The following is a 13,460-nucleotide window of genomic DNA, read 5'->3' as shown; positions in this document are numbered from 1 at the left end:
TTTGCTTTCTTTTTTTTTTTTTTTTCCTCCCTTATTTAAAACTTTGTTCTTTCATTAGTTACCTTGGAAAGAGAAATACACATTAAGACTCAGAGCAAGGCAGAGACTCCAAAATACTTGGTTTTCCCCTACCTCCTTTGTAGAGGTTATAGCAGAGTTTAAAACAAGCCAGCCCCACTCCAGCTCTTGCCACAACCTAATTTCTACATATGGGTTCCAATCACATTGGCTGGAAACTGGCTTCACTTCATCCAAGGGCCTAGTTGGAAGGGTATTCATGGCTTCCCCAAGTTTGAGCATTCCTGGCTTCTGCCACTGGTGCTGCCACTCAGCCAGGGACTGAAGCATCCACTTGGTCTGGGGCTCAACAAGTGGGAGCCATAAACCACGACCTTAGGGGATCTGAAGATTCCAGAGCCTTCTGCTGGAGCATGGCCTTCCTCACTTGCTTACTGTAAGGGATTCAAGATCCATGCTGGCCGGCCGAGCAGGGCTTCCAGCAGTTGCATTTGGACCTGGAACATCTCTGGATCTCTCAGGTCTTCCAGAACTTTCACCCACAGTGGAATAGCTTCACATTTTGGAAATGCTCCCATCTTGAATTCCTGGAAACCAACCACTGTCTTGCGGAGGCGAGTCCTAACCATGCCAAGAGGTTTGTTTTCTAAAGCAAAATGTACACAGCTAATCAGAAATACCTCTACCATTCTATCTACTTTCATGTATTTGTAGGGCTTATATTTTAACCAAGATAGAAAGCTATTTTATCAGTGAAAAGTGAGTTCTCCTAAAGGACATTGATGAACGTTTTGTGACATTTGGATTTACAGTGGCTTCTTGCTATACTGCTAACATGTTCTAGAATTCTTGGCTTTTGATAGAATTTGAAGAACATTTGTAGAAAATCAATTCTGCATGCAAATGTGTTTATTCTCCAGTGTAATGGCAGAACTTCCTTTGACATATTAATGTTTTTTTTTTTTTCTTTTGCAGGGACTTTATGTTTTTGTGGTCTATTTCATTCTACACAACCAAATGTGTTGCCCTATGAAGGCCAGCTATACCGTGGAAATGAATGGCCACCCAGGACCCAGCACAGCCTTTTTCACCCCAGGGAGTGGAATGCCTCCTGCTGGGGGTGAAATCAGCAAGTCCACCCAGAATCTTATCAGTGCTATGGAAGAGGTGTGCTTATCCCCACCCCCCCTTGATAGTCTCCTCATGTCAAAAAAAAATTATAAGATAAACGATGCTTGACAACTTTTATATTCTTTACCTGTTGACATCCTCTGCTTTCTGGACCTTTCTTTCCTCAGGGTAGTAGTAACATACTTGTTTCGTAATTATTCCTCTTCCTTACACTGTGATCTATACTGACTAGTAATTTGTAATGGGAAGTCAAAGACAGCAAAATTTAACAAGATCTTTTTTAATTTGATATGACAGTGAGTGAGTCCTCCTAAGAAGTAATTTATAAAATAGTATTTCTCCTAAAAATGTTCCCACAGTTTTCCTCCTTCATCCAAACACTCAGTGAAAAGAAAATAAGCTGAAACTTCTTTCACCTTAAAGACTAGAAAATATTTTAGAACGAAGAAGTTTCAGAACCAGTGCTTCTGTGGCACTACTGAAAAATCCAGCCAGGATTTCATCTGTAAAATCTACCTCCTGCAGTTCTCTGCATTCTATCCACATCAGTTTGATTTCCTGTGTCTGAATCACATTGCCACTAACCTTTCATGCAACCCATAGCATGAGACCACTGCTCAGATTTTAAGGCAAACCTGGATACATCTAGCCAGGAAGAGATGGTAATGCACATCCATGACAATCTCTGTGGGGCCTGAGATGTTCTTGGCTATCATTCCTCATGCAGCACATATTGCCCTCTCTGTATTAAGTAGCCAAGGGAAATGGCATTTGTCTTTGTGTCCTGCAAAATAACAGGAATCCAAAATACATTTGTCTGAAAGGAAAACAGCTTATTGATCAAGCAATAGGAAAGAAGGAGGGAGAGAGGGAAATAGATAGGTGATCTACCTGCCCAGAGACTTTTTTTTGTCCTCCATGGCAATATAGAAAGTAATTTTATTCCTGTCAGATTAAAATTAAGGTAAATGATCACAAGTCAAATTGTATTTGTATATAAATGCTATAACACACACATTATATATATGTATATTGTTTATATTCATATATATGTATATATATACATATTTGAAACAAAGGAAATTTCATGTAAAGAATTATTAACTGATAATAGGGAAACAGTAAAAAGGTGTGTGCCAGGGACTGTGGGTGGGAAAAATAGAGAGATATTTTGATCAAAGGATGCACATTTTAGCTATAAGATGAGTAAGTTCAAGTATAATATTTAAAATTTGAGATAAGGTTATAGAACCTCTAAATATTTGGAAATCTAGTACCATTTCTGTTACCCAAAAGTTCTTAAAAAATAGAATTATTTCATCAAAATTGACAGCAAAAAAACCCAGATATTTTTATAATGAAAAGTTCAGAAATGAATCTTCAAAAACTTTTTTTTTGTCTTTGTGAATGATTAGCTAATCTAACATTTGTCTAGATATGAACACTCATATAAAATAGCCATTATCTGCATGTGGCTATTTAAATTTAAACTAAAATTTTAAAACACTAAAGATTCGATTTGTCTTTCACCCTGTCCACATTTTAAGCGCTAACAACCATGTGTCTGGTAGCTTTAGGTATTCAAGAACATAGACATAAATTATTTGTATCATGGCAGAAAGTTCTTTTGGACAGTGCTCATCAAGATGATCAACTTCACATTAAATATTTTAAGGAATCATCTCCTTTTAGTGTACTTTTTTTTTTTACTGGGGATTAACTCAGGTGCATTTTACTACTGAGCTGAGCCATATCCCCTTTTTTTTTTTTTTTTGAGGAAGTATCTCACCGCATTGCTGAGGGCCTCACTAAGTTGAGGCCCCACTAAATTGCTGAGGCTGGCCTTGAATTTGCAATCCTATCTCAGTCTCCCAAACTGCTGGGATTGCAGGCGTACGCCACCAAGCCCGGCTTCTTTCAGTGTAATTTCTAAAGTCCTCTGGTCATTTTTCTCAGTATAAAGTACCCCTACAGTCTCTCAGAAAACCTTATGCTAAAAGAACTGAACAGACACTTCATAGAAGAAGAAATGCAATCAGTCATCCAATATATGAGAAAATGTTCAATACCTCTAGTAATTAAAGAAATGAAAATTAAAACTACTCTGAGATTTCATCTCACCCCAGTCAGAATGGCAATTATCAAGAATACAAGTAACAATAAATCTTGGCAAGGATGTGGGGGGAAAGGTACACTCATACATTGCTGGTGGGACTGCCAATTGCTATAACCACTCTGGAAAGCAGTATGGAGATTCCTTAGAAAACTTGGAATGGGACCACCATTTGACCTAGTTATTCCACTCTTCTGCATATACCCAAAGGGCTTAAAATCAGCATACCACAGTAAGGCAGCCAAATCAATGTTTATAGCAGCTCAACTCACAATAGTAAACTATGGATTCCAACCTAGGTGCCCTTCCACAGATATTTGGATAAAGAAAATGTGATATATATATATATATATATATATATATATATATATATATATATATATATCACATTATCATATATAAATGATAAGAAAGAATGAGGCATACTCCAACTAAAGTATACATACACACACACACACACACACACACACACACACACACACACATACTGGAATATTTCTCAGCCATAAAGAAGAAGAAAATTATGGCATTTGCTGGTAAATGGATGGAACTGGAGACTATCATGCTAAATGAAATAAACCAATCCCCAAAAAACCAAAGGCTGAATGTTCTCTCTGATATGCTAACTCACAATAAACAGGGAGAGGAAGTTCACTGGATTAGACAAAGGGGAATGAAGTTAAGGGATGGGGATGGGAATAGGAAAGACAGTAGAATGAATTAGACATAACTTTTCTATGTTCATATATGAATACACTAGCAGTGGAACTCCACATCATGTACACCCACAAAAATGGGAAGTTATACTCTGTGTATGTATGTCAAAATATATTCTACTTTTATGTATAACTGGAAAAAAAGAAATAAAAAATTTTAAAAAAAATCTTATCCTAGTAAGCAGCAGCTATGATGGTCCAATTCCTGGGCTAGAGCCACTGCTAGAGTGTTCATTGGGATGTTGCATAGCCACATAGCTCAATGTGTGCTCTGCATTCCTCAGAGACTTGGAACTGGCCTTGATCCAGCTGTCTAGGAGGGACTGTCGGAGGCATTATAAAAAGACTTTCACAGAAGGAAAGCCTTGGAAAGGAAAGGAAGGATTAAGGAATTGTTTACCAGTAACATAGAGGAACATGAGTACATTTAAACATTTAATGATAGAACTTATTTTCTTAATCATTTAAATGAAAACAAGGAGGGGTTTAAAAAACCTTTCTTTTTCAATTTAGTGTGTTCTTATAGATAACCACTATATTTAAAATGTATTTTAGATTAAAGATTAGGAGTAGTCTCTAATATGTATGTATATGTACATAACAGAATTTCCTTCTGCACATCTTAAAAAAATAAAAAAGTATATTTATTAGATTAAAATTAGTTTTATTTCTGTACACATTACAGGACAGAAATCTACATGTAATTCTAATACAGAAATGATTTAAATCACCAGATTAGATTGATACAAGGAAAGACATAATTTCCTAAAGAATTAAGATAAAACTAAAGGTCTTAATTTAAAAACAATTCAATAGCTATTTCACTAGGTCTTTATAATGAGATGTGGAAATAAATTGTTAATACGCATTTCAAAATGAATGTGAATGCATTCACATTATGGTTTCCTTTTCCCTTTATCCCAATTCAAAAGGTGTCACCTGACTGGGAGAGAGTGTCCTTCCAACAAGCCAGTCAAGCCAGCCCTGATTTGAAGACAAGTCCACAAAATGGAGCTACATTCCCTACTGCAGGATATGGCCAGGGGTCGTTGATAGCGGATGAAGAGTCACAGGAGTTTGATGACTTGATATTTGCATTAAAAACTGGTATGTATGAACCCACAAATTACATTAGAAGTAGGAACTCCTTTACGATACTATTTTTATCTTCTCACGAAGTGGCAACAGTACCATCAGTACCCTTCGCACATCCTGATTCTCATGACCCTTTCCTAATCCCAGTTAAACTCTAGAATATTTTGTTCTTGGCACCAAATATAGCACAACCTAAAAATAATATATAATTTACTTTTAAGAAAGAATGAGGCATACTCCAACTAAATGTAAATTTCTCTGTTCTAGAATCTTGCTAAAACACCAAGACACTATTGAGTCAAGTTCTGTGTAAGATAGCTAGTAGAGATTTCACTGAGGGAATTTTGCCTCTGACCTGCCAAAAAGATCTTCTTGTGGAGTATTTTTCAAGCAGAATCTTCAAGCAGTGTTGTATAGTTCTATAGTTTTCAAAGTGCCATCACATACAGCATTTCATTGACCCTTTATTTCATTGTTCCTTTATATATACATATATATGTATATTATTTCATTGCTCCTTTATATACACATGCACACACACACACACACACATACATACATACACACAAACACACACAGAGTTTCATTGCCCTTTATGTTTATATAAAGTGGCAATGAAACGCTGTATAGTCAATCCCACTCAACCTGTGACCCCAACGAGGAACTCTTACAGAGGACAGAAATGCAGTCCTAATCACCACAGTTTAGCAGTGTGTGATGCTAAAAATATGCTAAGTCACATGAAGGACCCTGGAAACATGATTAAAGGTCATGTGCTCTTCAGGAAATTAGTTAATGTGTATTCTTCTAGTGTCTACATGTTTACATTTATAGTATAGATATAGTAGGTAATTCATTTGTCAAAATTCTATTCTTAAAAGATAATTGTGAGATAATTTTAGGTTTCTCAAACCTTACTGGTAATTTTTTTAAAGTTGTTTAAAAAAATTTTTTTTAGTTGTTGATGGGCCTTTATTGTTATTCATTTATATGTGATGCTGAAAAATTGAACCCAGTGCCTCACACATGCTAGGCAAGTTCTCTACCACTGAGCTACAACTCCAGCCCCTAATGGGTAGTTTTAAAACATTCTTTTCCTCAGAAAAAAATGTTGAACTGTCACTATTATTAAAATATATATGAACTTTTAATTTCTATATATCCAAATAAGAAAGATATGTTCATGCTTAGGTGAACTTGCTGAAATATTTATTCAAAAGTACATTTGATTATGTTACAGTTTGATTGGCTATGAGATATATTGTTTTGATTTTTGAAGAACCTGTACTTTTTAAACACATATATAATGGAAGAAGGGCCTTACAAACTGAGGAAATAGAATTAGTCAAAGCCCAAAAGCTTGACAGGGTGGGGCCTGTTTGGCAAGAAGCTCTTCACAGTCATTTCTCCATAGGAGGATCCCTTGATCAAGTGTATTTGAGAAATGGCAAAGATTCTTACTACATATTATTGTTTTAGTAGCTCTAAAACTCCTAAAGAAGCCCACTTTATTTAGTTCAACCTGATCTTTTTTTTTTCAAATATTTAGTTTTTAGTTGTAGGTGGACACAATTTCTTCATTTCATTTTTATGTGATGCTGAGGTTTAAACCCAGTGCCTCACATGTGCTAGGCAAGCACTCTGACACTGAGCCACAACTTTAGCCCCTCAACCTGGTATTTCTGAAGCACATTTATTGGTAGATTCATTTGGGGAAGCAGAACACTTGTTGATATTTTGCATAATATTAAATTACTGTTCAGTCATCACGGTAAGGAGTGAGATTTTTGTAGAACATAGCCATGAAGGTTTTTGAGGAGAGGCCTAACATGTTCCCATCAGTTTTTGAGGCTGAATAACTTTTATGAAAGTACTAAGAGTAAATTTAGAAGCAATATCAGAAAGACTGGGAGTTTATTATTGTGGTCCAAGGAAATGAGGTCAAAGCCTCAAATGTTAGGAGTGAAAACAAATAAGAATAACACAGGAAGAACGCTGAGGAGGAACCCAGAGGACAGTTGCAAAGCTCCTGCTGCTGCCCTGGGTGACTGAGGAACAGTAATCAGACATTTGTTTATTTGTATTTATGTTTTGTCAGCAGGGGGAAGCTGAGGAGTTAAGACTTAGATGTTAGGCCTAGTGGCTCCTGAGTATTCAGGTTGGGATCTTAGGTGAGTGTCCAGAATGGAAGTTAATATTTGAAAGTGATCCACACAGAGATTATATATAGCTTATACCTATAGCTATGGACAAACAAGGTAAGATCTGGGAGAGTGGAAGGAGAAGGGGAAAGAGATGAGGAATGGAGGGGAGAGAAGGAAAGGGAAGAAAAACAGGAACAAAGTCCTATATAATAACTACACTGAAGAGTAAATAGACAAGGGTCCCACAGAGAAACTCTGGCATAGTCAGAACAAAAACAAAAGAGGGAAGAGAGTTTTAGGAAAGAGAGAATGATCAGCTATATAAAACAGCCATTGGAGTTAGAACTGAAAAGGAGCTTTCAGATTAAAAATCATGCTCAGGGCAAATTATGTCCCCAGTTCTACATACAGTGTTGTCAGTTGTTGATGGTCTGACGCTGGAAACATAAAACGAATTCCTGGAGCATAATTCAATTAGATCTGCATGTTTTATATATATATACATATAGCAAGTACTAAATGCATTTGATTCAGGAATGTATGGAATGACTTGCTTACTTATAGATTTAGTTTAGCATTCCTCAGAGTTCCCTAGGCTCATTAGGAAATAAATACTTTAAAAGATAAAAATAACAATCTCTAACATTGGTTCCTTGTATTTTTAGAAAAGGTACTATAATAACCAAGCACTCCGCCCAGACATTCTCCATCACAGAATAAGGTCAAATAAAGGAGCAATTCACATGCCATTCCATCTACAGCTGAATTTACAATTGACCTATAGGCCAGATTCAGCCAAACATGGTGTTTTGTTTGATCCATGTCATTCTAATATTTTTGACCCAATATAAAAGTTTAGAGACAGCCCATAAAAACCCAGAATTTCTAGAAAAAATTTAGCAACAGAATACCTGAAATCTAGATTACACTGCTCCATTGGAGCTGAGCAATGGCTGCCCTTTTGAACATAAATGCAAATTGTCTAGCATCCACAGTTTCTGGTTGATCTTGTCTCTCATATGTATTTGAGTATCAAAAATATAAAATTTACTGAATTGTAAATTATGGTGTTTAAAAATAAAAATTTACATTATTCTTTTAAACTGATCTAAAGGCATCTTAGTGTCTTAGAAATTTGATACCTAATGTTTTTTTATTTCTTCAATGTATGAACAGGCTTTTCTTTTACATTTGGATGGATGGATGACTTCCTGGAAAGAGGACCAAATAGGTCTTTCAGTAGTCAAGTTTTGATAACATTTCCTGTGCCCTTTCAATTACTCTAAGAACTTATTTTTTATTTTTTCAATAAAGAATAATGTTGAGATATTTGAGCACATATTAAAAGACTGAAATAAGCCAGGTGTAGTGGCACACACCTGTAATCCCAGCAACTCAGGAAGCTGAGGCAGGAGGATCAAGAGTTCAAAGCCAGGGCTGGGGATGTGGCTCAAGCGGTAGCGCGCTCGCCTGGCATGTGTGCGGCCCGGGTTCCATCCTCAACACCACATACAAACAAAGATGTTGTGTCCGCCAAATACTAAAAAATAAATATTAAAATTCTCTCTCTCTCCCTCTTTCTCTAAAAAAAAAAGAGTTCAAAGCCAGCCTCAGCAACTTAGTGAGGCCCTAAGCAACTTACCAAGACCCTATCTCAAATTAAAAAATAAAAAGGACTGGGGGTGTGGCTCAGTTGTTAAGCACCATGGATTTAATCTCCTGTACAAATAAATAAATAAAATATAAATTCAGTGGTTAGAATGCCTTTACTGGGTATAGTAGAGATAATTTAATGTCTCTTTAGCTAAGACATTCTCTTTCTAATTACATTAAACTGAGAAAGATTAGACCTCTAAGAGGGAAAGAAAGCTCAGATAATCCGTTTCCAAACAGGAAAATACTATCACTTCTTTTTAAGCACTTAGAAATGTGCCTTTATCTTCACCTCTAACAGCTACAACCAAATTCAAAAATGAAAAAGACAATATTTTTGAGACCACCATGTTGGTGTACAGTTTTTGTTGCAAATTTCAAAGTAACAGTAAAACAAGTATATTAGTTTAAACTAGGAAGTCCTGACTCCAAAGCCAGTCATGAACTGTTTTCCATCTGAATTTTTTAATACTTATTTTTTAGTTGTCGTTGGACACAATACCTTTATTTCACTTATTTATTTTTATGTGGTGCTGAGGATTGAACCCAAGGTGTCGCACATGTGAGGCAAGCGCTCTACTGCTGAGCCACAACCCCAGCCTCCCCATCTGAATTTTAACCATACTGAATTTTGCTTAAAACCAGAAAACCACTATTGCCATTTTCTAGTTCATAAAGTGTTTTTCTATGAGAAATCCACATTTTACTCTAAAAAGAATACATACTTCCATTAGTTGGTCTTGAAGAGCACCAGCCTTTCCATAGGCAAGTGAGACCATCAGTTCTAAAATAGTGGTGTCTTGGATATTATTGTTTGTTTGTTTTTAAATAGAACTATCTGATGTATCATCAGTGCCCCCAACCAAGCCTTTAGGAGAATGGGAACAGTTACCCTTGTTCAGCCTTCATTTTAGGGAAGAAAAAGCATCAGGCTAAATAGAAGAGAGACTCAGTCTACACTGAGGGTGAGGGTAGAGTGGAAGGGAATGTACTGTATTTACATTCCTAACAAGAATTGTCTTGAGTACTGACACTTTCATGTAGATCCAAAAGCTGACAAGATCCTAGAAAATGTCAAGTTTGGAGCATATTTGGCATAGAAACGCCTCTCTTCACAGACAGCTTCTCCCAGAGCTACTAGCCTGATTCCCCATCATCCCCAATGCCTTAGCTTCCAGTTTTACCTCAGGCCAATGACTCAAATGTCACAGTAAACATTTCCCTCCTGGAAATCCAGATATGACTTCTTCTTCAGTTAGAAGGAAATGAATGACAAGTCTTTGAACACAAATGAAAACATTCAGAATTAAGACCCAAAACAAACTCCTCAAGTTTCTCTGTGAGAGATCACACATCAAACCACTGTTGCTTGTTAAAACTCCAAGAACTTCTGCAGTGTAGTGTATCAGAGTTAGTTGAGAATGAAAGGGAAAAATTCAAGTTTGGAAAGATTTTGAAATTTTTTCCTCAGAAAAAAGAATGAAGGAATGAATATGACCTTCTTGTCCCTTTCACACTGGAAAACTGTTAAAAACTAAGAAAACTAAGAATGGGCCACAAAGTCAGAGAACCCTGTGTTGAAATCCCAGTTCTGCAGTCTATTAACTGTGCGACTTCAGCAAGGGACTCAGCCTTTCAGTTTCCTCATTTATCAAATGAGGATTATTATAATTAGTTTGTAGGTTTTTATGGGGCTTGGAAATCATCTATGTAAAACACCTAGGACAGTGTCTGGCAGGGTTAAGATTCAGTATATGTTATAAATTATTTCTTGGGTTCAATTTATTGTTATATATAATAATAATTTTAAAAGTTCACAATGTAATCCACAACACCTGCTTGTTCCTGTGCCATGACATTCAGTGGCACGGGATTAGAAAGAATTTAAATATGTGCCAAGGAATTTGAAATTTATTCTGTAGACAAAGAGGAACACTTTAAACTTCATGATGAAGGAATTGACAGATCAAAGCTGTCCTCAGAAGAGGCAATATGGTGTAGAAGAAAACACCTTCCATTTGGGATCACAAGGCTGGTAGATATCTCCATTCTGTGACTTCCCTGTGGTCTGATGTGGGCACTTCAGTGGACATCTCTGATCTTCACTCAGTTTCTGCATCTTTAAAATAGGACTAATAATCACCCCCCTTTTTTATTGTTGTTGTTGTTGTTTTGTGGTACTGGGGATTGAACCCAGGGCCTTGTGCATGTGAGGCAAGTACTCTACCAATCGAGCTATATCCCCAGCCCAATAATCACCCTTTTCCTAACCGAATCGTGTTTCAACATTAAGAAAAGGGGAAGGTCAAGATTAATGTAAATTATTGCATGAATTCCTTCAAAGTTGCCTGCTCTGTCCACCAAAGGGAAGAGTTGCTGTTATCACAATAGCTGGGTTTTTCTCAAAATTTTGGCTTAAAAGATAAATACCAAAGTACCTTAGAGAAAATCATAATACTTACTGCCAAGTATCATTTGAGACCACTCAGTGAATGACAAAGATATAGACCTAGTTTGTGTTCCCAGTTCTGCTTAGTCATTCTTATGTGTAATATGTGCCCTTTCTGAGTCTCTGTGACGGATTAGTATTTGGATATTGGGTGTTTATTTTAACTGGGAAGACATTAGGAAGGAGGACAAGGTAGGTCATTTAGATGTAATAACTCAAGGGGAGGCTAGAATGTTCTTCCATCTCTCAGGGCCCTTGGCTACTAAACAAGTTCAGTGCACTCAGTACTCTGAACTTTTCTTTCTAGGGCGCTTTGTCCCTGTGGTCACCAAAGGCTTTATTACAGCATTCCTTATGGGATTTAAAGTAGGCAGACTCTGAGATCACTGTGGGTTGATACCTGTTAAATCATTAAGACTGCTCTTCTTTGGTGCTGATTTTGGGGTCCTCCCTGGATCTTCCTAGCTGGTCCCATGTTGGGCAGTTCTGTTTCTAAGCCCTTGAGCTCGTTCTTGCCCAGTTAAAGATGCTATGGATCTCACGGTCTCGGTCACCTCCTCCTTGTAGGATGGCCACTATCTTACCAATTCCCTGAAGTTCTTTCAAGTTGAACAGTCTTCCTATATCCCTGGCAGAGAAGCATGTCCATTTGTCCTTTGAGAACAGGCTTTCCTTCAGAAGCCAGGCAAATGCCATGCATGATTCAGGAGAGGTGGGAGAGCACCAAGGGTCAGAAAGGTCCTGTTGGCTCTGAAGCAGGGCTTAAGACAGGCGCTGCCATGCTGAGACAGCAGGAGGAGATGCAAGAGAAAGCAGAAGAGCTCTGGAAAGAGTCAGCAGATCAGAGGATGAGATGGGCAAGTTATGTGACATTGAAGCAAAGGAAGGAAGTGAAATTTCAACAGCAGCCTTTAACAGAGAGGGTGTGAAGGACAGAGGCCCAGGAGAGGGAGGGCTCAGCCAGAAGGAGCACCAGTGTGTTTGCACTTCCTTCTCCACATAGGTTACGCTGAGGCAAATTCACCATCTTCCCATAGCTGCCAACTCTGTAGAATTGTCCCTCCTCTGTCTCAGACTATCTCAGACTGAGAAAGATGTCTCAGCTACCCAGGAAACTGGGTTTTCATTTTCTCCTTTTTTGCGGAGTCTGGTGCCAAGCAGAGGGGGAGGAGCTGTGAGCTCTGGTGATTCACACAAGCATACCCTGTGACCACATCCCCTGTGTGTGTGTGTGTGTGTGGTGTGTGTATATGAGAGAGAGAGAGAGAGAGAGAGAGAGAGAGAGAGAGAGAAAGAACAATACATGAGCGTTCATGTTGTTCTAGGTATTACAGGAAAAAAAAAAGAACAGGTGTTAGTCTGGCATAGTTTTAGAATTTATTATTCTGAATTGTGAAAAAAAAAAAAAAAGGAGTATTGGAGTGTCCTGAAAACAGATATCAGGTACTGTCTGTAGTTAACAGAAGCTGGCTTCATAGGATCCCTGTGTGGATCTGTTTCAGCACAGCCAGACAATTACCTACATCTTGGAATCAGCTCTGATCATTCAGAGCCAGTGTCTTTGGTGCCTGTTTTTCTTCGAAGATCACTGACCAACACTGAGTGTCAACTAATGGAGCTGCTGGGCTCAGTGGAAGTTGTGAGGTTGGAGGATTTATGTTTTCTAACAACAAACCCTGCTCACCTGCTGAAAAAAATCTCATAAACCTCCAGATTTTTTATTTTGATAAGCCCTTAATTGAGAAACAGCATTCTTGGTAGTAAGTTCTACCCATCTACCATGCAGAAACAAACAAAAATAAACAACAATGGAGACCACAAATTTGTGTCTTTAGAGATTAATTCCGGTTTGAAAGTTACCAAAGTCAATGTCAATATACTTCCATAACTGATAGGGATTAATATCTATTTTAAATGTATAGTTCTTTTTTAAAAAAATAATATAGAAATAAACATGTTTGGGCTTAATATAACTCAAGAACTCACTGCACTGTTTTCATGTTTATTCTTTTGTCATTGCAGGTGCTGGTCTCAGTGTCAGTGATAATGAATCTGGTCAAGGCAGCCAGGAGGGAGGCACCTTGACTGACTCCCAGATTGTAGAACTTAGGAGGATACCCATCGCCGACACCCACCTCTAA

General features: G+C 37.5%; 1 protein-coding gene and 1 pseudogene across 1 annotated transcript in view; one reads left to right on the top strand and one right to left on the bottom strand.

Annotated features, from left to right (window-relative positions):
- Adgrv1 (adhesion G protein-coupled receptor V1) overlaps positions 1-13,460 on the top strand; it is a 521,596-nt gene extending 508,136 nt beyond the window's left edge. Inside the window, exons 87-89 of the mRNA XM_027927625.2 lie at positions 994-1,185; positions 4,911-5,085; positions 13,342-13,460. Of these exons, the coding sequence (XP_027783426.2) occupies positions 994-1,185; positions 4,911-5,085; positions 13,342-13,460 (486 nt within the window). The remainder of the gene's footprint in view (positions 1-993; positions 1,186-4,910; positions 5,086-13,341) is intronic.
- Positions 243-647, bottom strand: LOC114086355 (developmental pluripotency-associated 5 protein-like; annotated as a pseudogene).

The sequence above is a fragment of the Marmota flaviventris genome, chromosome 5 (genome assembly GCF_047511675.1).
Source record: "Marmota flaviventris isolate mMarFla1 chromosome 5, mMarFla1.hap1, whole genome shotgun sequence".
Taxonomy (NCBI): domain Eukaryota; kingdom Metazoa; phylum Chordata; class Mammalia; order Rodentia; family Sciuridae; genus Marmota; species Marmota flaviventris.
Note: the sequence above shows the minus strand (reverse complement) of the source record. Positions and strands in the feature narration are given on the sequence as shown.